Source organism: Miscanthus floridulus, chromosome 11, assembly GCF_019320115.1.
Source record: "Miscanthus floridulus cultivar M001 chromosome 11, ASM1932011v1, whole genome shotgun sequence".
In the NCBI taxonomy this organism is placed as follows: domain Eukaryota; kingdom Viridiplantae; phylum Streptophyta; class Magnoliopsida; order Poales; family Poaceae; genus Miscanthus; species Miscanthus floridulus.
The window spans coordinates 23,329,849-23,356,988 of NC_089590.1; the positions used below are offsets into that span (position 1 = coordinate 23,329,849).

The 27,140-nt window shown below is 43.0% G+C and overlaps 1 protein-coding gene across 1 annotated transcript in view; it reads right to left on the bottom strand.

Annotated features, from left to right (window-relative positions):
• LOC136491714 (peroxisomal and mitochondrial division factor 1-like) overlaps positions 1–21,923 on the bottom strand; it is a 33,019-nt gene extending 11,096 nt beyond the window's left edge. The window contains exons 1-2 of the mRNA XM_066487970.1: positions 21,821–21,923; positions 21,448–21,571 (exon numbers count right to left, since the gene is read on the bottom strand). Of these exons, the coding sequence (XP_066344067.1) occupies positions 21,448–21,571; positions 21,821–21,923 (227 nt within the window). The remainder of the gene's footprint in view (positions 1–21,447; positions 21,572–21,820) is intronic.
• Positions 21,924–27,140: the final 5,217 nt, after the last annotated feature.

The following is a 27,140-nucleotide window of genomic DNA, read 5'->3' on the forward strand; positions in this document are numbered from 1 at the left end:
TTAAGGGGAGCGGTAGCCATTGTTTTTCTCTTCTTCTAGGCCAGCTCATCTGCCGCTGCCCTCTTTCCCTGGACTTTCTCCGTCACTAGGTGTGAAGTCTCTATCCGAGCAGGGTCAGTGCCTCTGGATTCTGATGAGGCGCTGGCTGCATCTTCTTTAGATCGAGCTTATCACCGGGCATCTACTCCCCTCGCCCAATCACCCCTCGGGACACCAAAGAAATACACCACTCTTTCCTGTGAATGGATCTTTGCATAAGTAAATCAGTTCACTGCTCGTCGATGTTTCAGGATTAAAAGTATTGGGAATAAAAATCACGATGATTACCTCTAGGGGCGGATATGAGTAATTGAAGGCCCTCATTTGCTTTGGCCAGATGAATGAAATGTTGGGAGCAAATAGCTCTATGGCCCGCTCCATGATATTCTTCTTCGTCAGTCGTTTCGTCCTCTCCTAGGTCCCATCGTCATCACCTCTATAGTCAAAACCTGGGTGGGCCCTCTCCTTGCAAGGCTGGACGCGGCACACTATGAAGCTTGCTGCCACCAGTTTGCCTCTAATTTCCATTCCTCTAATCAGGTCGAGGAGCTCCATCACTTGTTCCATCTCAACACTGTTTAGTTTCTCCGACCAGCTCCTCTGGTTCTCTAGGACATGGTGGATGTCGCAGCAGATTGTAGGGTGACTCTATTTCATGTAGAACCACTTGGAATTCCACCCTTTTAGAGAAGTGTTTAGCGGTACGTTAATATACTCATAGGCCATTTTGTCCCAGAGCTGCAAATAGATGCCATCGACCACCCTAGAGCCACCACCGCCTTTCTTCTTTAACTAGAAGAGATGTCTGAAGAGGTTGAAGTGCGGTAGAACCCTAAGAAATGCCTCACAGTAATGGATGAAGATTGAGATATGAAGAATGGTGTTGGGATGGAGGTTGCATAGACTAACCACCAAGAGCTCCAATAGATCCCTCAAGAATGGATGAACAAGAAACCCCAACCCATGCCAGAAATAATCTTCAAAGACTACAACTTCATTGGTGTTAGGCATTGGGAAGGGCTCACCACTAGCTAGCCGCCATTCGGCGGTGACGTGGTCAGGAAGCATGCCCACCGCCACCAATCTCTCGAGCTCCATTTCTCCCATGTGCGACGATGTCCACTCTTCGTCATGTTTGGCTCTAGTACTTGCTCTCTTTGGGCTCATTTTCTTCGAGTTCGTAGCTCTCCTCTTTGGCGCCATCTTTCAAATCTAGCTGGGGGCTAGTGCCGGCAGCGTGCGTGGGTGTGAATCTAGAAGTGTGAGGACTGTGGAGGAAGACGAAATGGCAAAGTGGCGAAGGTGGAAACTGGGGACACAGCGGTGTAGTTATAAAGCACTTTCCCCACCTCTTCACAATTGAGGGTTTTTGGGAAACCATTCCCGCAATTTGCGCCTCTCCGAATCCTCCGCAATAGCATGGTGGGCCGTAATGTGGGCTTTTGCGCAACCACAACCCACGTCGCTCATTTATCGCCACCATCAGTTGCTACTCGCCGAATGATCGCCGACTTCTCTACCATTTATTGAGACTCAGCAATCGACACTATTTAGCCATTACTTCGGGTTTTTCTCCACGGTTTGATTTCTATGATATCTCCGCTTGTAGCTCAGAGACTGGCTGCCTGCTCGACTAGTCTTTGATTGTTTTTCTATTTCTGACCCCAGCACCATGTGACTGCATCACCTACTATCAGGCTCAGGGACTAAGTGGGTACACTTCACCTTGCGATGAATGTGCTTTGTGATGAGGACATCGCCAAGATGGAGTCAAGGACGACTCCAATTCGAGAAGGGGAGGATGATGAGGACATCGCCACGCTGGACACATCGACGCCATGGTCTTCCCCAAGTTGCAATTCGTTCCCAACTCAGCTGTTACGTCGCCCTCGGATTCAGCAGACACGTCGTCACTGTTTCGGTCATAACTCTCTCATACGACATTGAAATGGGCCGTTCATGGATGCGTTGGAAAGGGGATGGTGACGCCATCATTTTGGATCTGGTCCCAGCTCCAGAAGGTTCATGGATCATTCTATGTGACCATGGCAAGGTGCTGCGTCACCTATTTGGGCCAACTTGGCCATGTATCATGTCGGGCCTTAAGCCCAAGTTGTGGGCGCCCAACCCCTGGCCGTCCCCAACCCTAGGTCAAGTCTTAGACTATAAACACAGCCGCCACCACTGCTACACAATTGGGATTTGTTTAGAGTTTAGTTTTCCATCGAGAAACTGAATTGTTCATTGTAACTGTGGTGACAAATCCTTTTACAGTGATCTAGGGCCCCCGTTCTTGATCTCCTCCACTATGTCGATTAGTCCTTTGGAACCGAGTTCTTGAATCCTTTATTGATATTCGCGTCATTCATATTTGCAATTTCAAATTGTGTGTTTTACCTTCTTGCTTGTGCTCTTCGATTCGCTTGCAGGAAAAGCCTTCTTGGTGAGGTCAATCAAGTTGTGCTTGGTTGATAACCAACGGAGCAGTGGTGTAATGGTTGCAGGGTTCGAATCGTGTCTGATTTGAAGCCAGATCGCCAACGTCGAGATCTCCACAAATCGAACTTATCGGCTACCTCTCAGAAGATTGGGCCTGTACTCATCACTTTGCCTCTTTTTGGTACAGCCCGGGGACTAGATGCCTGCTCAGCTAGTTTTCTACTATTCTTCTACTTTCTGACCCTGGCACCACATGACTACGTCATCTACTATCAGGCTTGGGGACTAAGTGGGCACACTTCACCTCACGGTGAATGTGTTTGCTTTGTTTTGGAAGACTCCATGCTGCTTGAAGCTAAAGAAGAATATCTCCTTTGTTCATGGTCGGACTCTAAGTGGGCACACTTCATCCATTGCGAGGAAATTTTTTATTCTAAACTTGAGCTCCTTACACCCTTATGGCAAGCCATACTTGGGTCACACTGCTTGGTGATGGTTCACACTGCTTAGCGACAGGTCACGCTACTCGACGATGGTTCATGCTGCTCGACAACTCATCACGGTGGCTGGACCATGAGTTTGATTGCTCGACTTTATTCGCACCTGCTTCGGACGAGCTCAAGACAGCAATGCACAACGGTGTAGCACCCGGTTTTAAAGACAAGACCAGATACACACTATATGTGAGCCCAGGAAATCAAATCTCACATATAGCAACAAATAAGGGTAATACCAAGAGACAATACTTATTACATAACATATTAGCAAAAGGAATATAACCTTAGAGTATAGACAGCGAAAAGTCGACTCTGATCTTTAGGCGAAGACTCCAAATCCATAGGGACAACTAACTGTTGACCACAAGCCTAACTCCTCTAAACCATATATCTGGTACCCATCCAGGGATTTTTATCCAAGTATAGAAAAGTAAAGCAAGTGTAAGTACATGTCGTACTTAACAATTATATCATGGGGTTCATGAGGCTCAAAAGGCTGACACTGGTTTACTGCGATTAGCTTTAATAGGTCATCTTTTTATGCAATTGAGTGGCAAAGAATTTATCATTCCCATAAACACGTGATTAGGTAAACATGAATAATGTATAGCATAAACAATTAATTATTAGTACCATTATCCATTAGTGATCATCTCTATTCCATAAGGGTCCAAGGCCGCGCATGACCATGAGCACAACTGATATATCAGTTTTACACTCTATAGAGATTGTACACTTTCACTATGAGTCATGATTTACCCTTTCACCTGAGGTGATCAGCCTCTTGACCCACTACCAAGGAAGGTCGCTAGGGTTCACTATGAAGCCTTTCAAAGGTTCATCTAACAAGTTAGGGCCGCTAGGCGTATGTGGCCCTTCTCTAGGAGTGGCACACATGGGCATCATAGCACGGTACACACATCCTAGCAGAAAAGGAAACATACCCTCTTGCGCTATAAAGGTAACCACTAACAAGCTAAAAAAGGTCCTCATATTGAGCTAAAGCCAGAGCCATATAGCCCTCACAGCTGTATTGTAAGTCCCGGATGATCGCTTACAGATAAGTCCTTAGGGAGAGGAATCTGAAGCATTTAGAAAGTAGCTAAATACTCCAGCCCCCTATTTCCATGTTGCTAAAAAGTCATGTTTTAATGTTTATTGCATATATCATTAGTCAAGTTACAAGATCATGGTTTTGATTAAGCACTAGCAAAAACTACCCAATGCAATATCTCAAAGGTATCAAGGTATAAGATATCAAATATCTAGAATATCCTTAATGGCAACAAGGTAGACACATGCAATATGAATTAAGAGATTAAATGTGAATAGGTAACAAGGATGGTCCCATGCTATACTTGTCTTACACACCGATCCTTCGGTAAGCTTTAATCTTCATGTCCTTCGTCTCCTTCTGGATCACCATGTATATCTCACCGACTGAACATAATCGTAGAACACCACACAAACATCCATACACATACATGCATAGCATACAATTGCATCTATATTAGAATAGTACACCAATCATAGAAAAATAAGTAAAATGGATTGAAATACAATTCTACACATCGCTACGAACACACAGTTGCGAGAAGCACTCTAATCGGAGCTACGGTTGAAACGATACAACTACCAAGAGATTTGCTTAATACGTGGAAAAGAAAACTATAGCCTTCATTTATATTAACCATATGAATTCATATATATATAATATTTTATAAATAATATTGATTGAATTAAGTCAATTTTAGATTGGAATTATAAACTTAAAGTAAAACAAATCATATTTTATTTATAAAATCCAGTTGCATAGTCATTAATCAAGATATGATTTAAACCATGGTTTTTTGAAATAATAATATAGTAAACACTATTACTATTATGTAGATCTTGTCGCTATGAATCTAACACAACTTGAACGGACTATTTTGGAGTTAAAATGAATAAGTTATGATTTAAACAAATTTTCCTATAGTTAAATAATAAATTAAATCTACCCATGAATTTGAAATATTGAAAACATGTCTAACAGTTGTATAAACATGTAGAAAACATAAATACGGTCCTAACGCAATTTGAACGGGTCAAATCGGAATTAAAATGAAAAAGTTATGCATGAAATAAGGTTCTGATGAGGACATCACTCTTTTGGATGTACCAGCTGATCCTCCAACCATCATGCAAGGTCCAATGACCCGGGCTCGAAAACAACAACTCAATTTAGAGGTGAGCTCATTCTTAAGCGATACTTTTCATACTTTTGAGAATAGACTACTACCTAATGATGTTATCTTGCTTAGGAACATTGAAGAGGGTCATGAAGGACTTAGAGGGAGTGGTGGAGGTGATGATGACCTGCAAGGACGTCCAACACAAGCCAGAGGCCCAGTCCAACAAGAATTCGAGTCTGCCTCGGCCTCCAGGACCAGTCTACCTTAAACTGATCTCCTAGGATGCATCCGGACTCCATTTTTGATGATCCACATATGGATGGAAAGCTAATTTGATAAGGAAGCCAATCCAAGTGGTTTGACGTCAAAAGCTATTCGGAATCAACAGGAATCGTCGAAATAAGTTAGCATCCAGAATCTGCTAGGGTGCTGCGACACCGTCTTTTGGTCCGTTGGACCATGTATCGAGTTTGGGCCCATTAGGGGCGTGTCCAGGGGTTTTGCACGACCCTAGAGTCTTCATAAACAACCGTCGCCCCCCCCCATTAGGGTTCGGGTTTTGCTTAGATTATTCTGTCAAGAACAGTTTCGCCGTATCATCAGTTTGTGAGACCCCAACTTCGTGAGTTTAATCATTCATCTGCAATTTGGTTGCATTCTTTCTTGTTCTTGCTTGTGTTCTTCGTTGCGCAGGCAGGGATTAGCCTTCTTGGCGAGGTCAACCTAGTCTATGACTCAGTTGATAACCAGAGGAGCTGTGGTGCTAAGATTGCAGGGTTCGATCTTTTGATCTGAAGCCGGATCGGTGTGTCATTCTCCGCCACAACGATAGTTACCATCACCTGATGGAAGATCAGGATTCCCATCTCCATTAAGTGGTAATCAGAGCTAAGGTATACTATCAGGTTCACTTTTATTCCCTAGTTTTGAGTGTTTTGTATTCGTCCCATAGTCCAGGGCCATACTCGTTTTTCCTGTCCTAGAACCTTTCATGCCATAGCCTTTGCATATTTCAGTTTCAGAGTCCATCGTGTTGAGTTTGTGTCCTGGTCGAGGTCTTGTTGCTGGTTAGGTCGTGTTAGAGTCCAGTTTGTGTGTTTTCCCCCATCGTTTCCATCAAATCTTTACTGTTGTGACAAATTTTGCGCACATTATTCCCATTTTGTCCGCTAATTCGGAGCCAATTCTTAAAACTGGTTTAGTTTTCGCATACAAACTCCATTTTCGACGTTCCATATATGCAAATCGATCAGAAAAAAATTTCAAATCCGTCCATCCCCCGCGTTGTCAGGGTTCGTGGTCACAAGGTTTTTGTCGATTTTGATCCAGTTTTCTAAAAATTCCATAGGCCACGTCTTTCACTTGTTTGAGCTCATATTTTCTGTGGTTACTTATTTTGTGCTCCTAAGTAAAGGAAAAATATGAAAAAAATAAAATAAAAAAGTCAAAATTTCCCAAAAAAAGAACAACAGCCCAAAAAATAGAAAAAAGAGAGGGGCAAAAGAGGAACAATATTTAGAGGAGTACATAGAGAAGACCAAAGTGAGCTGTGTTAGCGTGTGCTGTCTGGTTCCTTGTTTGTGTTGCTATCTCCATCCACCATACTTGTTTTTCTCACACCTATCACCTCGCTATCCACCATACTTTTGTCACACACCTGGTACTTGCAACACTTTAGACCGGCAACGAGAATAAGTACTTTGGACTATAATTCAGCATTACTTTCTGTTACTGACTTGTGTGCTAGATATACATATTACTCTTTGTTTGCCTTCCAAGCTCCACAAATTCTTTAGATCAGTACAGATAAAAGGCTTTACAGTCTCGGTACCACTGCCTCACAGGTATCACGAACCAGCCGCTGGTTGTACCGCCCACTACTTGTGTTGGTAAGAACTTTGTAAGAGCTTGATAAGACGCTTCCACTTGCTATGAAAAGTGACACCACTGCAACCATGTAGTCATTTGGTAGGGATAACTTTCACCGTTTGTTCCTGTTTTTGTGTTTTCAATGGCAGGAGATGAATAGACTGGAGATAACAATCCTAAGGGTTTCAATGAGTGTGTTAGTCAAGAGCAAATACAAGCTATTGTAGAGGATGCCCAAAAAAGGATGAATGAGGCCGTCACTGACGCACTCATTGAACTCAACATTGGCAATAGCATGGAGAGATTGGACAAGCAAATTTCCATGCTAACCGACAAGGTTACTGAGTTGGAAACCTTTGTGGCAGGCAACAATGACATCTCCGATGATCAAGACATGGTGTATGACGCCAATGGGAACATAGGTTGAGCAGCTGTCCGACAAGAGAGATTACGACAACATCTTTGCCGCAACATGATAGGTATGGGTGGTGTCCACCACCACCATCGTCAAGGTAATAATCACCGTGTGCCCGATGATCCTTATGCTAAAATTAAGTTCACAATACCATCTTTTTGGGTCATTATGATGTTGAGGGATATCTTGATTGGGAGATGATGGTAGAACAAAAGTTTAGTGCCCACCTTATACCTGAGCAGCATAGAGTTAGACAAGCTACTAGTGAGTTTAAGGATTTTGCCATTATTTGATGGAATGGGCTAGCTGCTCAGAATGTTTTACCTAGTACATGGGAAGAACTTAAGGTAGCTATGCATGATTGTTTTGTTCCTCCTTATCATAGAGACTTGCATAAGAAATTGATGCATTTAGAACAAGGAGATAAATCTGTATAGGATTACTATGGTGAGCTCCAAAAGGGATTGATGCGCTGTAGTGTTGTGGAGGGAAACAAAGATGCCATTTGTCATTTTTATTCGGGTTTGAGGCGTGAGATTCAGGACATTGTTGATTATAAAGAATTTAACACTGTCAACCAGTTGTTTCAGTTTGCTATGCTTATAGAAAAGGAATTGTAGGGGCATGAACAGCAGGGCAAGATCAAGGTCAGCACCAGCACATACATGCCACGCTCGGCACCATCTTCGGGGCTGACCAACCCAACCACTTTTCGGGCGCCTCCACCAGCGAGCAAGCGACCAACAACCTCTAGAGTTTCCGCTACACCTAAGGCACCTCCCGCAAGACCTTCACATTCTGGTAAAAATTCTTTACAGGTGCCTACCAAGAGTTTCTCATCCGTTGCATCGATGGGACACACTTCGGGTATTCAGTGCCACCGCTGCCATGGCATTGGCCATGTGCAGAAGGACTGCCCAAGTCAATGGGCATATATTACAATAGAAGATGGTTACATCAGCACCTCTGACATTGAGGATGAAGAAGACAAAGATGCAGATGAGGAGGATGGCAAAGTCCTTGGTGACGAGGCCACGACATCCTATAGGAGCATCATTGTACAGCGGGTGCTCAGCTCACAAGTCCAGCAACCTAAGAAGCTACAACGCCATAACTTGTTCTAGATTTTCTTCATCATCAACGACCATCGAGCACATGTCATTATTGATGGAGGTAGCTGCAACAATTTGGTGAGTTCTGATTTAGTCAAGAAGCTTGGCTTGACCACACATCCACACCCACATCCATACCATATTCAGTGGCTAAATGATTCTGGTAAAGCAAAGGTAACACAAACTTGCAGAGTTTTATTTTTCATTGGTTCTTATGCTGATTCTGTTGATTGTGATGTGGTACCTATGCAAGCTTGTTCACTTTTATTGGGTCGTCCTTGGGAACATGATAATGATGCTACACACCATGGTAGAAGTAATAAATACACTTTTGTGCATAAAGGAAAGAAAATTACTTTGGTACCTTTGACCCCTGCTCAAATTATACAAGCTGATAGAGAACGCGCTGCTAGTTTGAATGATGTTCAATGTAAAAATCAGCAAGTTGCTAATTTTATTTTCTCACCTAAAAAGGATAAGTCTACATCTATTTCTAAGGCTGAGGGGATTAAATTGAAGGGTGGTGTTATGCTTGCAACAAAATGTGACTTTGCTGAAATTTTTGATGATGATGTTTGCTATGCTTTGGTATGCAAATGAGCTATGTTTTCGCTTGATGATATTGTTAGTTTGGTACCTCCTGCTATCACTAACCTTTTGTAGGAGTATGAGGACATTTTTCCAGCTGAGATACCCCTGGGGCTGCCACCTATGAGAGGGATAGAGCATCAAATCGATTTGATTCCAGGAGAAACTTTGCCCAACCGTGCTGCTTATCGAACCAATCCAGAGGAGACTATGGAAATTCAGCGACAAGTCCAAGACCTTTTGGACTGTGGGTATGTACGTGAAAGCCTTAGTCCTTGTGCCATTCCTGTACTTTTGGTTCCTAAGAAAGATGGAAGTTGGCGTATGTGTGTTGATTGTAGAGCCATCAATAATATTACTATTTGGTATCGTCATCCTATTCCTAGGCTAGATGACATGCTTGATGAGTTGTGTGGTTCTATAATTTTCACTAAGATTGGCTTGTGAAGTGGCTACCACCAAATTAGAATGAAACTTGGAGATGAATGGAAAACTGCGTTTAAAACCAAATTTGGGTTGTATGAGTGGTTAGTAATGCCTTTTGGTTTGACAAATGCACCTAGCACTTTCATGCGCTTAATGAATGAGGTTTTAAGAGCTTTTATTGGACATTTTGTGGTAGTTTACTTTGATGATATATTGATTTACAGCAAGTCTTTTAATGAACATATGGATCACTTACGTGCTGTTTTAACGCTTTACGTGATGCACGTCTATTTGGTAACCTTGAGAAGTGCATCTTTTGCATGGATCGAGTTTCTTTTCTTGGCTATGTTGTAACTCCATAGGGAATTGAGGTGGATGAGATGAAAATTGAAGCCATAAAGAGCTAGTCGGTTCCCCAAACCGTCACACAGGTGAGGAGTTTTCTTGGTCTTGTAGGATTCTACCGCCGCTTCATCAAAGATTTCAGCACCATTGTTGCCCCATTGCATGAGTTGACGAAGAAAGGGGTACAAGAGGAGTCCTTTGACACTTTGAAGGACAAGCTCACACACGCACCATTGCTGCAACTTCCAAATTTTGGTAAGACTTTTGAGCTAGAATGTGATGCTAGTGGAGTTGGTATTGGTGGTGTTTTGATGCAAGATGGTAAACCTATTGCTTACTTTAGTGAAAAATTACATGGTCCTATTCTTAATTATTCCACGTATGATAAAGAATTGTATGCACTTGTCCGTTCTTTAGAGACGTGGCGTCATTATTTATGGCCTAAAGAATTTGTTATTCATTCTAATTATGAATCGCTTAAGTATCTTCGCTCTCAAAATAATCTGAATCGTAGGCATGCTAAATGGGTTTAATTTATTGAATCTTTTCCTTATATTATCAAACATAAGAAAGGAAAGGATAATGTGATTGCTAATGCTTTGTCTAGAAGATATACATTGCTGTCCCAACTTGATTGTCAGATTTTTGGTCTTCAATTAATAAAAGAATAATATGCGCTTGATCCTAAGTTTAAGGATGTGTTGCTTAATTGTAGAGAGGGACGTACATGGAATAAGTTTATGATCAATGATGGGTTTTTGTTTAGAGCTAACCGCCTATGCATTCCAGTTGGTTCCGTTCATCTTTTGTTGTTCAGGAGGCACATGGAGGCGGATTGATGGGACATTTTGGTGCCAAGAAGATGGAGGAGGTGCTTTCCACACACTTCTTTTAGCCTAGGACGAGGCGTGATGTGGAGCGGTATGTGGCTCGGTGCACCACATGTCAAAAAGCTAAGTCGCGGTTGAACCCACATGGTTTGTATATGCCTCTTCCTGTTCCTTCTACTCCTTGGGCTGATATATCTATGGACTTTGTATTGGGTTTGCCAAGGACTAAGAGGGGGAGGGATAGTATTTTTGTGGTGGTTGATCATTTTTCTAAGATGGCACATTTTATTCCTTGTCATAAGAGCGACGATGCTATTCATATTGCTGACCTTTTCTTTCAAGAAATCGTTCGTTTGCATGGTATGCATTCTACTATTGTTTCAGATCGCGATGCAAAATTCTTGAGTCATTTTTGGTGCACGTTGTCGAATAAATTGGGGACCAAGCTGCTATTTTCTACAACATGTCATCCCCAAACTAATGGGCAAACTGAGGTTGTGAATAGAACATTGTCTACTATATTGAGAGCAATTTTGAAGCGCAATTTGAAGATGTGGAAAGAGTGTTTGCCGCATGTGGAGTTTGCATATAACAGGGCGGAACATTCAACCACCAAGGTAAGTCCTTTTCAAGTAGTGTATGGTTTTAACCCCCGTGCTCCTATTGATCTTTTGCCTTTACCTACCACTGAGAGAATACATAGTGATGCTGGAGAGCGTGCTGATTTTATTCGTAAGTTGCATGAAACAACTAAAGTAAATATTGAAAGAATGAATGAAAAGTATAGAATTGCTGGTAGTAAAGGTAGAAAAGAGATTAAACTTGAACCGGGTGATTTGGTTTGGTTACATTTGAGAAAAGATAGATTTCCTGAGCTGCATAAGTCTAAATTAATGCCAAGAGCAGCTGGTCCTTATAAGATTATTGAGAAAATAAATGATAATCCATACAAACTTGAGTTGCCACCCGAGTTCGGGGTTAGTCCCACATTTAACATTGCAGATTTGAAACCTTATTTGGGAGAAGAAGATGAGCTTGAGTCGAGGACGACTCCAATTCAAGAGGGGGAGGATGATGAGGACAACACTCCTTCGGATGTACCAGCTGATCCTCCAACCATCATGCAAGGTCCAATGACCCAGGCTCGAAAGCGACAACTCAATTTAGAGGTGAGCTTGTTCTTAAGCGATACTTTTCATACTTTTGAGAATAGACTACTACCTAATGATGTTATCTTGCTTAGGAATAATGGAGAGGGTCATGAAGGACTTAGAGGGAGTGGTGTAGGTGATGATGACTAGCAAGGACGTCCAACACAAGCTGGAGGCCCAGTCCAACAAGAATTCGAGTCTGCCTCGGCCTCTAGGACCAATCTGCCTTAAACTGGTCACCCATGACGCATCCGGACTCCGTTTTTGATGATCCACATATGGATGGAAAGATAATTTGATAAGGAAGCCAATCCGAGTGGTTTGACATCAAAAGCTCTTTGGAATCAACAGGAATCGTCAAAACAAGTCAGCATTTAGAATCTGCCAGGGTGCTGCAACACCGTCTTTTGGTCCGTTGGACCATGTATCGAGTTTGGGCCCATTAGGGGTGCGTCCAGGGGTTTTGCATGACCCTAGAGTCTTCATAAACAGCCGTCGCCCCTCCATTAGGGTTTAGGTTTTGCTTAGATTATTCTGTCAAGAACAGTTTCGTTGTACATCAGTTTGTGAGACCCCAACTTCGTGAGTTTAATCATTCATCTGCAATTTGGTTGCGTTCTTTCTTGTTCTTGCTTGTGTTCTTCATTGTGTATGCAGGGATTAGCCTTCTTGGCGAGGTCAACCTGGTCCATGACTCGGTTGATAACTAGAGGAGCTGTGGTGCTAAGATTGTAGGGTTCGATCTTTCGATCTGAAGCCGGATCGGTGTGTCATTCTCCACCACAACGATAGTTACCATCACCTAACGGAAGATCGGGATCCCCATCTCCATTAGGTTCTATGGCATTTCTGCAAATAACTCGAACTCATTTTTGAATTAAAACAATTAAAATATTAAATTACACGGCTACTGGACTATGTGTACTATTTTTGGAAAATATAGGGGCCTAAATGAATAAAAATAGGGCTAATTTGTTTTTATTTTAAACTGTTATGGATTGCGGGTTGATTCACCAAAAACAAAAGGGTTTTTTCTGAAAAATGCGTGCGGCTGACCGGATGTTTGACTGCGGCTGCTGACTCATCCGACATGTGGCGCGAGGAGACTGGTGTGGAGCACCACGCGACGTGGACCAGAGCTGACACAGGCACGGTGCGCTGGGTCCATGGCTCACTATGGACCAAACCAGTATGATCTAATCTCAACCGTCCGTGCTAGATCAGGCGATGAGGGACGCTCGGGATACCTTCCAGCGGCGGCACGGCATCACCGGTGAGCTCGCCTTGGCTGACAGTGAGGCAGCGTGGTGGCGGACGTCTGGGGGGGCGTTCTAGACTTCCTCAATTGAAACAAGAAGCACAGGGATGATCTATAGAGCCTAGCAAACATAGTGGAGGAGCTACCGAGGCGAGTGAACGCGGCGGGGTACCAAGCCCACGGCGGCACCATGGCTGGCTTAACTGTTTCTCACCGATACGGCATTCTAGAGCATCATTCAACACAATGGAGGCACGGAGAGGTGAAGAAGCTCACCGCGAATCGATTGGAATGAAGCGCAGCATCCGAGGAGGCTCTGAAGGGGCGAGTCGACAATGGCGGTGGCTGGAGAGAGAGAAAGAATGAAGCGCAGCATCCGGGGAGGCTCTGAAGGGGCGAGTCGACAACAGCGGTGGCTGGAGAGAGAGAAAGGGGTGTGGGTGAGCAAGAAATTTGAGCAATTAATGACCAAAACCAAGAAGGGAAGGCACCTACGGATGCGTCGGGTCATGGCGGAGCTCATGGGCATGTCGGCGATGAGATTCAAGGTGCAGGAGGGGTGGATTGCTGGCGATGGGAAGTGCTTGGACACGAGTAGAGGAAAGGGGAGAAGGAGGGGTGCGGCTCGAAGCTTTATAGGACGGACGGCGATGCATAGAAGGAAGGGGAGCGGGAGCGCATTGATTGGTTGCCTTCCTTGCATGCGTGGAGGACCGGTGGCTTGCCACCGGGGCAGCGCCATCGGTGGGACGATGGAAGGAAAGAGCAAGGGAAAGAAAAGGAAGGGAAAGGAGATGGTGCTGACACGCGGGACCAGCAGCACAGTGAGGGAGAGGAGCGGTGCGTGCGAGCGGGCGCACGGGTGGTGAAGGCCAAGTGAGCTGGGGTGCTGGGCTGGGCCACGCGCATGTGCGGTGCGGTGTGGAGGAAGGCACGAGCAGAGCGGGCCAGGCGATGAGCTGGGCCGAGTCCAAGTAAACGGGAAAGAGGGGAAGGGAGGGGCGGCTGGGCTGGCCAGCAAGCCAGGCCAGGAAGAAGGAAGAAAAAAAAGTGGGCTAGTTCCAGGGATGGGCTGAAAAGGAAGAAAGCAAAAAAAATTTCAAATTCAAATCCTTTTCTATTTCTAGTTTCTTTTTTCTTATCTTAATTCAAAACAGTTTCAAATATGAACCGAATCAAGTGTAAATATGATCTAAAATACATTTTTTGATTCAAACATAAATGTACCAATTTTGGGTAAGTTTTCCGAAAATAACTTTTTTAAGTTCTTTCATTTTCTAATTCCTTTTCTTTTATTTCAAAGCCATTATTAATTTCATTTGCAAAATTAGTTTTAACCAATTTGAATTTTCACTCAAATTTACTCAATCGAATAAATCAAATGCAATGGCATGTATGCTCAAACATGTTGCTACCTTATGATGAATTTTAAATTAATGAAAATTTTTATTTTCCTATATTTCATGTGCACAAAAATTCATAAATAAATCATTTTAGCTCTATTTTTAAAAGAGGCAAATTTTAGGGTGTTACAATTCTACCCCCCTTAAGATGAATCTCGTCCTCGAGATTTGGAAGACGTCAACTAAAAGATAGGAATACTCCATCCTTGGATTCTTCTTTACTGTCTCATGCAGTTCCATTGTCTTGATAAAGATCCACTTTACTTTGCATACCTATTGCCCTTACTCCAAGTAATTTGCCTAACTAATTTCAAAATTTTGATAGATACCTTGAATAACTCTTAGATAACACTAATCACTAGGCCATAATTCTCTTTCCTCATATGTTCACCATCCAACAGAGCTTCCTTATGTTCTTGGTCCGAAAGAGAATCTACCACCAATCTTCAAAACATTAATGATCCTGGTGAAGTTGCTCGAATTGGAAATACAACTCTTAATCCTTCATGTCACTCGAACCTTCTTAGCACAATTCTTTGTTGCTAAGTGCATTGGCCATGACTTTGCTTCTCGAAGTGATAGCACTTTTCCAAGTCATTATCAATCTCATTCCAATGAGGTTATCACAAGCTCAATACCAACTTGGTGAAGATGTCCTATATATTCTTGTGATCCTCCTATATGTCACTTTTACCTTCAAGAAGATGGTACTTCCATGCTTCGCAATGGATAACTCCAAATAACATGTTAGGTGGTTCAACTCAAGCTCCCTTAGTTGAATTAATGAACAAGCCACTACTTTTCTTCTCATATAAGGACACATCCCACACCTTCACAAGATGCATTATTGTAGATACAAAGCTCTTGTCCTGATCTGACAAAGCTAATACTTAGGTTTTATTTTGACCTCTTGGACTCCTTCAAACACTTGACTGAGGTCTCTTGATCCAAACTAACTTAAAAGCTTCTCTGGTAACTTTTATCAACATCTTGATGGTCTTGGATAAATTTCCCTCTAACCTAACCTCATTATTTAATACTCTAAGTTCTCTCTTACATCCTTGAGTACCACCATGCTTCCGCTGTGCAAACTAGAACATAGGACACTTCATCTTGCAATTTCCTCAACTTGGCTACCCCCTTAAGAAAAGATAAATTAGGGGACACCAAAGTATAGCTTGCACCTTCTTATGATTGAAGTCTATCGTTGTCCAGAATTTCCTTAGGATTTTTTATCGTCCACAATCAGAGATACGAACCGATAAAGACAGGCTGCTCAAAAGACAAGATAGGAAAAACAGAAGAAAATCATAACCCAACTATTTATTTCATTAATCCTTATACCTTAAACCTATGAACTAAATGAATTTGCGGGAACACCCAATAAGATCATTGCAATCATTACAATGATTCAAAACAATCATAAGCATAATGACAATTCAACAAGTAGTAGAGATGCACAACTCAATCATTGACTCAACTTGCGATACTAATGTTTTTATTACATAAGGGGCACAAACTCCTATTCCTTAACTAAGGATCTTGGGTAGTCTAGCATGACTTCTCCATTCATCAATTTCACCAAATGCTTCTTCCGGGTTGGGTATCACTGACACTTTCTAGTAATAGTCCAGTAGTGATATGACTCTGGCTACTTCCATGGTGTACTTGTTGATTCTTCTATGGGCAAGATTTAACATAATGTCCTTTCTGCTTGCAATGTAGCACTTTCTCTTAGTTGGATCTTTAGTGATGTCATACTCCACAGAATTGTTGCTTAGAGTATTGTCAGCTTGCTGACTCTGTAAGTTCATCTTTGTTTGTCTGGACCGCTTTTTTAGCTCAGTTGATCTTTTGGGGTTGAAACTCCTTGTAGGTGATTGTCCATCCACCTATGCATACCTCATGTGGAAAGAGTGGAGTAACCTTAGCTTGAGAAACTTCTAATTCTTTAGAGTCTAAGTTTATCTGACCAGGGGTTGGAGCTAGATGTGACGATGTAATAGAACTCGAATGTTGATTGCTTCTTGATTCTGACTCTGGTGAGACCTCCTTTCTTTTCTTATCCACATTATCCTCAGGTATAGGTGGAATACCTTCATACTCAATTCTTTCTCCTAATGGTGTGGTTAGAAGCACCAGACGCTGGGCATACTTGATCACTTCTTTACATGCTGACATCCATCCCATTCCAAGAATGACATGAATGTCCACTAACTCTAATACAATAAGGTTTGCTTCAAATTTTACCCCCTTTATGTTAAGACTAACTCTTGGGCATTTGCGGTTTGCCTTCATTTCTCCTCTTGATCTCTAATGCTGGTGGTCTCCTCATTACAACCCATCTATATAAACGAAGAAAGAAGATTGAGAATAGAGACAAAGTTTTCATAACAGACAGAGGCTGAAGTGAGCATAAATTTTAGCAAACAACAAGGTTGGAGAGAAACACAAGAACTAAGCAAGATGAATACATGCTAAAACATCTAGTCAGCATTGCTCTGATACCACTTTGTAGCACCCGGTTTTAAAGACAAAACTAGATACACACTATATGTGAGCCCAGGAAATCAAATCTCACATATAGCCACAAATAAGGGTAATACCAAGAGACAATACTTATTACATAACATATTAGTAAAAGGAATATAACCTTAGAGTATAGACAATGGAAAGTCGACTCCGATCTTCAGGCGAAGACTCCAAATCCACAGGGACGACTAACTAGTTGACCAGAAGCCTAACTCCTCCAAACCAGCAATCTGGTACCCATCCAGGATTTTTATCCAAGTATAGAAAAGTAAAGCAAGTGTAAGTACATGTCATACTTAACAATTAGATCATGGGGTTCATGAGGCTCAAAAGGCTGACACTAGTTTACTGCGATTAGCTTTCTAGGTCATCTTTTTATGCAATTGAGTGGCAAAGAATTTATCATTCCCATAAACACATGATTAGGTAAACATGAATAATGTATAGCATAAACAATTAATTATTAGTACCATTATCCATTAGTGATCATCTCTATTCCATAAGGGTCCAAGGCCGCTTGTGACCGTGAGCACGGCTGATATATCAGTTGTACACTTTCACTGTGAGTCATGATTTACCCTTTCGCCTGAGGTGATCAGCCTCTTGACCCACTTCCGAGGAAGGTCTTCAAAGGTTCATCTAAAAAGTTAGGACCGCTAGGTGTATGTGGCCCTTCTCTAGGAGTGGCACGCATGGGCATCATAGCATGGTACGCACATCCCAGTAGAAAAGGAAACATACCCTCTTGCGCCATAAAGGTAACCACTAACAAGCTAAAAAAGGTCCTCATACTGAGCTAAAGCCAGAGCCATATAGCCCTCATAGCTGTATTATAAGTCCCGGATGATCGCTTACAGATAAGTCCTTAGGGAGAGGAATCTAAAGCATAAAAAACTACCCAATGCAATATCTCAAAGGTATCAAGGTACAAGATATCAAATATCTAGGATATCCTTAATGGCAACAAGGTAGACACATGCAATATGAATTAAGTGATTAAATGTGAATATGTAACAAGGATGGTCCCATGCTATACTTGCCTTACACATCGATCCTTTGGTAAGCTTTAATCTTCATGTCCTTCGTCTCCTTCTGGATCACCATGTATATCTCACCGACTGAACGTAATCGTAGAACACCACACAAACATCCATACATATACATGCATAGCATACAATTGCTTCTATATTAGAATAGTACACCAATTATAGAAAAATAAGTAAAAGAGATTGAAATACGATTCTATGCATCGCTATGAATACACAGTTGCGAGAAGCACTCTAATCGGAGCTAAGATTGAAACGATACAACTACCGAGAGATTTGCTTAATACGTGGAAAAGAAAACTATAGGCTTCATTTATGTTAACCATATGAATTCATTTACATAATATTTTATAAATAATATAGATTGAATTAAGTCAATTTTATATTTGAATTATAAACTTAAAGTAAAACAAATCATATTTTATTTATAAAATCCAGTTGCATAGTCATTAATCAAGATATGATTTAAACCATGGTTTTTCTAAAATAGTAATATAGTAAATACTATTACTATTGCATAGATCTCGTCGCTATGAATCTAACGCAACTTGAACAGACTATTTTAGAGTTAAAATGAATAAGTTATGATTTAAACAAATTTTCCTATAGTTAAATAATAAGTTAAATCTACCCATGAATTTGAAATATTGAAAACATGTCTAACAGTTGTATAAACATGTAGAAAACATAAATACGTTCCTAATGCAATTTGAACGGGTTAAATCAGAATTAAAATGCAAAAGTTATGCTTGAAATAAGGTTCTGATGAGGACATCACTCCTTCGGATGTACCAGCTGATCCTCCAACCGTCATGCAAGGTCCAATGACCCGGGCTCGAAAGCGACAACTCAATTTAGAGGTGAGCTCATTCTTAAGCGATACTTTTCATACTTTTGAGAATAGACTACTACCTTATTTCATAAATACGGTCCTAACGTAATTTGAACAGGTCAAATCGAACTTAAAATGCAAAAGTTACGCATGAAATAAGGTTCCGTGGCATTTCTGTAAAATAAGTTGAACTCATTTTTGAATTAAAACAATTAAAATATTAAATTACACGGCTGCTGGACTGTGGGTACTATTTTTGGAAAATACAGGGTCCTAAACGAATAAAAATAGGGCTGATTTGTTTTTATTTTAAACTATTATGGATCGCGGGTTGATTCAACAAAAACAGAAGGGTTTTTTTCTGAAAAATGAGCACGGCTGACCGGATGTTTGACTGTGGCTACTGACTCATCCAACATGTGGCGCGAGCAAACTGGTGCAGAGCACCACACGGCATGGACCAGCGCTAACGCAGGCACGGTGCGCGGGGTCCATGGCTCGCTGTGGACCGAACCGGTATGATCTAATCTCAACCGTCCGTGCTAGATCTGGCAGTGAGGGACGCTCGGGATACCTTCCAGCGGCAGCGTGGCATCACCAGCGAGCTCGCCATGGCCGACGGCGAGGCAGTGCGACGACGGATGTTAGGGGACGTTCCAGACTTCCTCGATCGAAACAAGAAGCACAGGGATGATCTACAGAGCCTAACGAACATGGTGGAGGCGCTACCGAGGTGAGGGAACACAATGGGGTACCGAGCCCATGGTGGCGCCATGGCTGGCTTAACTATTTCTCACCGATACGGCATTCTAGAGCATCGTTCAACACAATGGAGGCATGGGGAGGTGAAGAAGCTCACCGTGAATCGATTGGAATAGAGCGCGGCATCCAGGGAGGCTCCAAAGGGGTGAGTCAATGATGGCGGTGGCTAGAGAGAGAAAGGGGTGCGGGTGAGTGAGAAATCCGAGCAATTAATGACCAAAACCGAGAAGGGAAGGCACCTACGGATGCGTCGGGTCATGGCAGAGCTCACGGGCGTGTCGGCGACGAGATTCAAGGCGCAGGAGGGATGGATTTGCTGGTGGTGGGAAGTGCTTGTACATGAGCAGAGGAAAGGGGAGAAGGAGGGGTGCGGCTTGGAGCTTTATAGGATAAACAGCGATGCATAGAAGGAAGGGGAGCGGGAGCGTGTTGACTGGTTGCCTTCCTTGCATGCGTGGAGGACCGGTGGCTTGCCATCGGCGGGATGACGGAAGGAAAGAGCAGGGGAAAGAAAAGGAAGGGGAAGGAGATGGTGCTGACGTGCGGGACCAGCAGCGCAGTGAGGGAGAGGAGCGGCACGTGTGGGCGGGCATGCGGGTGGTGAAGGCCGAGCGAGCCGGGGTTCTAGGCTGGGCCACGCGCACGTGCGGTGCGGTGGAAGGCGCGAGCAGAGCGGGCCAGGCGATGAGCTGGGTCGAGACCGAGTAAACAGGAAAGAGGGGAAGGGAGGGGTGCTGGGCTAGCCAGTAGGCCAGGCCAGGAAGTAGGAAGAAAAAAAGTGGGCCGGTTCTAGGGATGGGCTGCAAAGGAAGAAAGCAAATTTTTTTTCAAATTCAAATCCTTTTCTATTTCTAGTTTCTTTTTTCTTTTCTTAATTCAAAACAATTTCAAATATGAACCAAATCAAATGTAAATATGATCTAAAATACACTTTTTGATTCAAACATAAATGAACAAATTTTGGGTAAGTTTTTCAAAAATAACTTTTTTAAGTTCTTTCATTTTCTAATTCCTTTTCTTTTATTTCAAAGCCATTATTAATTTCATTTGCAAAAGTAGTTTTAACCAATTTGAATTTTCACTCAAATTCACTCAACCGAATAAATCAAATGCAATGGCATGTATGCTCAAACATGTTGCTACCTTATGATCAATTTTAAATTAATGAAAATTTTTATTTTCCTATATTTCATGTGCACAAAAATTCATAAATAAATCGTTTTAGCTCTATTTTTAAAAGAGGCAGATTTTAGGGTGTTACAAATGGGTACAAGGCGCTCGGCGACTAGCTGTGGGGGGTTTGACCCTAGATACCCATGGCAGACCACATGGGCTATGCCCCCTAGGGTGGCCCTGCCCACAAGACGAAGCCTGACGAGGCACGACTCTGCTTGGCGCCTCTCGCAAGACACCGAGAAGATATCCTAAAGATACTATAAGATCTGTTAGGATATGTATGATCCCAAGATTCCTGTAATCAGTTATTACTTTCCGGTTATCTCTCAAATCTAACCGACTTGTAACCCTGCTCCCCGGACTATATAAGGCGGGTAGGAACCCCCTCCAAACTCACACAATATCATACGATAGCTAATACAAACCAATAGACCACAGGAGTAGGGTATTACATCATACTGACGGCCTGAACCCATCTAACTCGTGTGTCTCTGTTGCCTTCTTGTTCTTGATCTCACGCTCCTCTATTGATTGATCTACCTTCGTGGGATACCCCTTAGAGGACTGTCGACGATATTCTGTCGACACTCCAGCAACTATGGCGTCGAACTTCTCCCTTTGGGTCCTGGCTTCCTGCACTAGCACATCAAATTGTGCCTTGACCCTCCGATGGTAGTCTGCAAGCATTACAAGGTTCTATCAAGCAAGGAAACTACTTCAATAGTAACTTCAATAAGGAAGTACTCATCGTTTAGCTCCTCGGCCAATTTGTCTGCTTGCCCTATCTCCTTCGCCTTCTCCTCTCAGAGTTGTTTGATGGCTTGGCATAGCTGGCCGAGCTCCGCATCTTGCTCTACAAGCACAATAGACATCACCAAAAATATAGCTATTCAACTACACAAAACACATTCGTCGATATGCCATACCTGCTTTCTGCTTGGACATGTTCCTAAGCTGCTCGGACTTCCGCTCTAGCTGCTTAGAAGCACTTGATAGTTGCTGAGACTTGCCGCGTAGCTGCTCGGACATGGTCGCCAGCTGATCGGATAGGACGCCCTTCTGGTATTCTAGGTCCCACGTGTTGTACTCCGCAAGGTCTCACTCATGTTGGGCCCTCTAGATGTTTCTCTCCATAAGGATCATCGCCTCTTTGAGTTTTTTATTCTCCTCAATGAGGGGCTCCATCCTTTTGATCAGTTGGTGGCGCTACTCAGCAGTCCGAGTTATCCCCTGCAAGCGCACAATGATAGAGATGAACTTTGATGTCCAACGTCCAATACGAGGATTCCTGATGCAATACTGACCTCAATTTGTTTCATCACTCCTGCAAGGGTGGACTTCAGTCTCCTCATCTCCCTCGTGGTGTCCTCCTCCTTGACAACCACCACCTCGTCGCCACGTCTAGGAGGATTCAGATGGCCTAGGGTCAAGACTCCTCACATTCAATCTCTTGCACCTCGTCCTCCTCCGCCATGGCTAGAGGCACCACCTAGGGGTTCTGTGGCCAGACAGTAGGTCCAACCGCCGGCATCTCCCGCATTCACTGCTAAAGACCCAATAGTTTCTATCGTTGCCCCTAGCACCGTCACTGACCCATCCACTATCGACGCCAACTGTTCGCCACCACCAAGTTCAACAGTAGTGGCGGCTGACTCCTTTGCTGACTGCCAAGCACCTAGGGACTCCAGGATGGGGTCCATCGGCATCTCCTCCACCCTAGGGCCAGCCTTCGACTGCTTGTCATCTGCCCTAGGGCCAGCCTTCGGTTGCTCGTCAGTCTAGACGGGTAGGGCTAGATCCTCCGTACGCCTCACTCTGCATTAGACTAGCTCGTTAATCACCAAAAAAGGATAAGGAAATGACAACCAAATAACTCCAAGACAAGGGTATTTACGTAGTGGTCTTCCGATAGATCTTTCTGAACCGACATTGCCTACCCAAGCCCCTAGCCATGGCCTTAGGGTCGACGCCTGCATCTTGGGGTGGAGGTTTTGTGGTCTCTGCCATTGGCCTTTCCTCTGCCTGCCGCTCCAGGACTCCCCTCGCCTGCTGCTCAGGGACTTCCTTCGCTTGCCGCTCCAGGGCTTCCTTTGCCTGTTGCTTGGGGACTTCCTCCACTCGTAGCTCTAGGGCTCCCCTTGCTAGCTACTTGGGGACTCTGGTCGCCTATTATTGGGGAACTTCCTCCCCACCCCTCGATCGTTCCTCCAAGCATGGGCTACATGGAGGCGCCTTCGTGCTTAGTGGAGGAGCAACTAGAACTTCATCGTCATCTGACCACTCGAACACCATGATCCTCCGTGTCCAAGTGGTCTGGTCACCGCCAAGCAAGATGTCGCCCGACTTGAGGGGAGTGGCACCTGCAGTCTTTCTCTTCTTCTAGGCCGGCTCATCTGTCGCTACCCTCTTCCCTTGGATTTTCTCTGACACCAAGGATGGACTCTCCGATGAGATGCTGACGGTTTCCTCCTTAGGCTACGTCGGTGGCCGGACATCTACTGCCTATGGCTAATCACCCCTCGACGCGCCCGAGAAGTACACCACTCTTTCCTATGAATGGATCTTTGCATAAGTGAATCAGTCCACTACTCGGCAATGATAGATGAGAAAAAGCATCAGGAACACACAATTGAGATATTTACCTGAGGAGGCAAATTTTGTAGTGAAAGGGTTTTGTCTGCCCTAGCAAGTTGAATGAGGCAAATGGAGCGAACTGCTCGGTAGCCTGCTCTTTCACTACGTCCCTCGACAGCATCTCCGTCCTATCCCGGGTACCATCGGTCTCCCCTTGAAATCAAAGGCCACATGAGCCCTCTCCTTGCAGGGCTAAATGCGGTGCACTATCAAGCTCGCCGCCACCAATCCACTATTGGTCTTCATGCCCTTTATTAAGCCAAGGAGCTCCCTCATTTGCTCTATGTCAACGCTGCTTGTCATCTCCGACCAGCTCTTCTAGCTCTTCAGGATGTGGTTGGCGTCGTAGCAAACAGCAGGGTGGCTCTGCTTCTTGTAGAACCACCTAGCGTTCCACCCCTTTAGCAATGTGTTCAGTGGCACAATAAGGTACTCACCCACCATTCCATCGCATAGCTAAAGGTACACTCCACCAACCACCTTGGAACCACCACCGCCTCTCTTCTTTAGTCAGAATAGGTGACAGAAGAGGTTGAAGTGGGAAGGATTCTGAGATACACGTCACAAAAATGGATGAATATCAAGATGTGCAAAATGGTATTTGGGTGGAGATTGCACAGATTAACCACCTAGAACTCCAACAGATCCCTCAGGAATAGATGAACAGGAAACCCAACCCACGCTAGAAATAATCCTCAAATACCACCACTTCATCAGTTTGAGGCATTAGGAAGGGCTCACCGAGGGCCGGCCGCCATCCGGTGATAGTGCAGTCAGGTAGAATGCTCGCCTCCACCAATCTATTGAGCTCTGCCTCTCTAGTTCATGATGGCACCCACTATTCATCATGTCGGGCTTTGGCGCTTGCCTTCTTGGGGCTCATCTTCTTCGGTTTCGTAGCTCCCTTCTTCGGTGCCATCTCTCAGATCTAGTTAGGGTTTGGTGGCAGAAGCAAGTGTGGATGTGAATCTAGAAATACAAGGGCTAAGGAGCACGGGGTGCGGCAGTGCAGTTATAAAGCACTCCCCGCACCTTTTCGCATTCAAGGGTTTTTGGGAAACCGTTCTCATTTTCTGTGCTTCTCAGAATTCTCCGCAATAGTAGGGTGGTCCGTTACCTAGGCTTTCGCGCAAACGTGGCCCATATCGTCGATTTATCTCCATAATTTGTTACAACTCACTGAATATTCGCTGACATCTCTGCCAATCGTTATGGCTTAGTAATTACTACTATACAGCCATTACTCTAGTGTTTTCTCCATGATTTTGTTTTCTCCAAGTTGACTGTTGTTTCTAACCATGGCACCACATGACCATGTCACCTACTGTTAGGCTCGAGGACTAAGTGGGCACACTTCACCTTGCGGTGAATGTGCTTTTTCTCCTTTTGGGGCTACGCTCAGGGAATGGCTGCCTACTTGGCTAGTCTTTTACTATTCTTCTAGTTTGGACCCTGGCACCACATGACTATGTCATCTACTACTTATGTCCCCCGCTTGAGTTGAGCTACTCAGCTTCGCGGTCGAAATGACTTATCCGTCCAACTATGTGAGAGGCATGTGTTCAACTTGACAAGAGGGCCTCCAATGGCTAGTCCTTAAATGACATAGACAGAATCACTATAAGTCACCACACTTAACATATAAGATTCCATTCGGTCTCTACTTGTTCAACATCACTAGGTTATGTTCCACAATAGCACAATATAGCCAACCATGATGAAGTCACGACATATAGCTCGCAGGTGACAGGAAATCACCTGACTTCTTCTAGTCTAAGCATGGCTAAGCATAAAGGTCAATCCTGGACCTACATAGGATTCAAGATAGATATTTCTGGACAAGGAAAGTATATGCAGCAAGTGGTTCCAATAAACTCCTAGTACTTAATGCATTAACATAAAAAGGACTCAAGTTGGTATTAGAACACATAGGATGTTAGAATGCTCCTGGCCTTGCCTTTCACAAACGTGGTCGGCTGGTGGTCAGGGCACTCTTGGAGATGATCAACTTCAGGCTCGCCTTCACCTGGAGCTTCTTGGTGCTGAGCTTCTTGGTTCTCCTCTTGTGGATTAGCTTTGAGTTTCACCAATGTGATTCCTTCAGCTGCATCTATTGCATGCATATGCATATAGTAAGTATCATGGATGCATAAGAAGGATTGTGAATGATGTGACATGAGAACATGCATGATTCTATGATAATTATTATATCAAGTTACTTAGATTATAACCAAGTTGAATTCTTATTTACTGAGTAGGTGCATATCTCTTCTCTAGAATTTTCAAGAATCCACACTAAGTCCATTTTTGGACCACAACACAACAGCTACAAGTTTAGATCATAACTAAAGTTTTACTCTACCAAATGCTATGATCTTGAACTTTCTAGAAATCTCATAAAATTTCCTACAACTTTCATTTAGTCATCACAAGATGATTTAATAGCTATCTGGGTTAAACAATTCAATCATCCAGATCTATCTAGAAGACAAGCAAATCTAACAGCAGACTTCGAATAGCTATAACTCCCAAACCATTTAGTCTATTACCATAAAAATTTTACACAAGTAAGATAAGTAAGTTATCTACACCTTTGTTAACAACAAGTTTCACAGGAAATGTAATTATCATCATGAATTTTTCAATACAACAGAAACTACTCCTGCAGCCATCTAGCGAAATTATAAAGCAATAATTAAGTAGCTGCTTATAACCAATCAACTTCAAGCACCACTACTATTATCAACAGATCATATGCATCACAAGGACCATAGAAAACATTATGTTTATGCCAAACTAATGTATTTAGATACCTTTATTAATTTCTTTATATAATAACATGATTTATGAGATAAATATTTCTAGTCCTTTATAAATTCTGAGAAAATTATAGTAGCATACATATGACCCCAAAAGTCTACTATGCAAATTTCATGCCAATTGGATAAGTATAGCCTTCTATACAAAAATGACAAGTTGCTTAGATTTATTTTAGCAAAAATAGTTTAGCTTATTGAAAAGTGTCAAGTAACAGATTTCATATTTTTCTTAGCTTCCCTAAAACCCATCAACACTATACAAAAATATTTCATGGCAATATGTTACTTATTTTTATCCTTATGAATTTCCTCAGAAAACACCATTTATTAAAAGATAAATAGAAAGACCCTAATACAATCAAGTTTACTACAAGTTTAGTATTTTTTTCTAGCTAGAGCATGTCAATACAAACTCAACAAAATTAGAATCACAATTTTTGCACATACCAAGTTCAAGTTATGCATTTTCAAGATAGAAACCATTTAAAAAGCATTTATGTAGCTCCATTTTATTCTCTTACAAAAATACCAAAAACAGTGCATTTCATATTTTTATCAAATACTTCACATCATGATGAATCCAATAAAATTTGGTTCACCCCATTTGGATACTCCTAGCTCTAGATATGAATTTTTGAAACATGCATTCAAATCTATGAAAACAAATAAGAAAATCAATCACTACACAGACTAACAGCTAGGGCCTACTGGTCAGTAGGACCCACGCGTTAGCGATACCAGAGCAGACGATGTGCTTTAGCCAGCGTTATCTCGCTGGCAGTGAGATCACTGG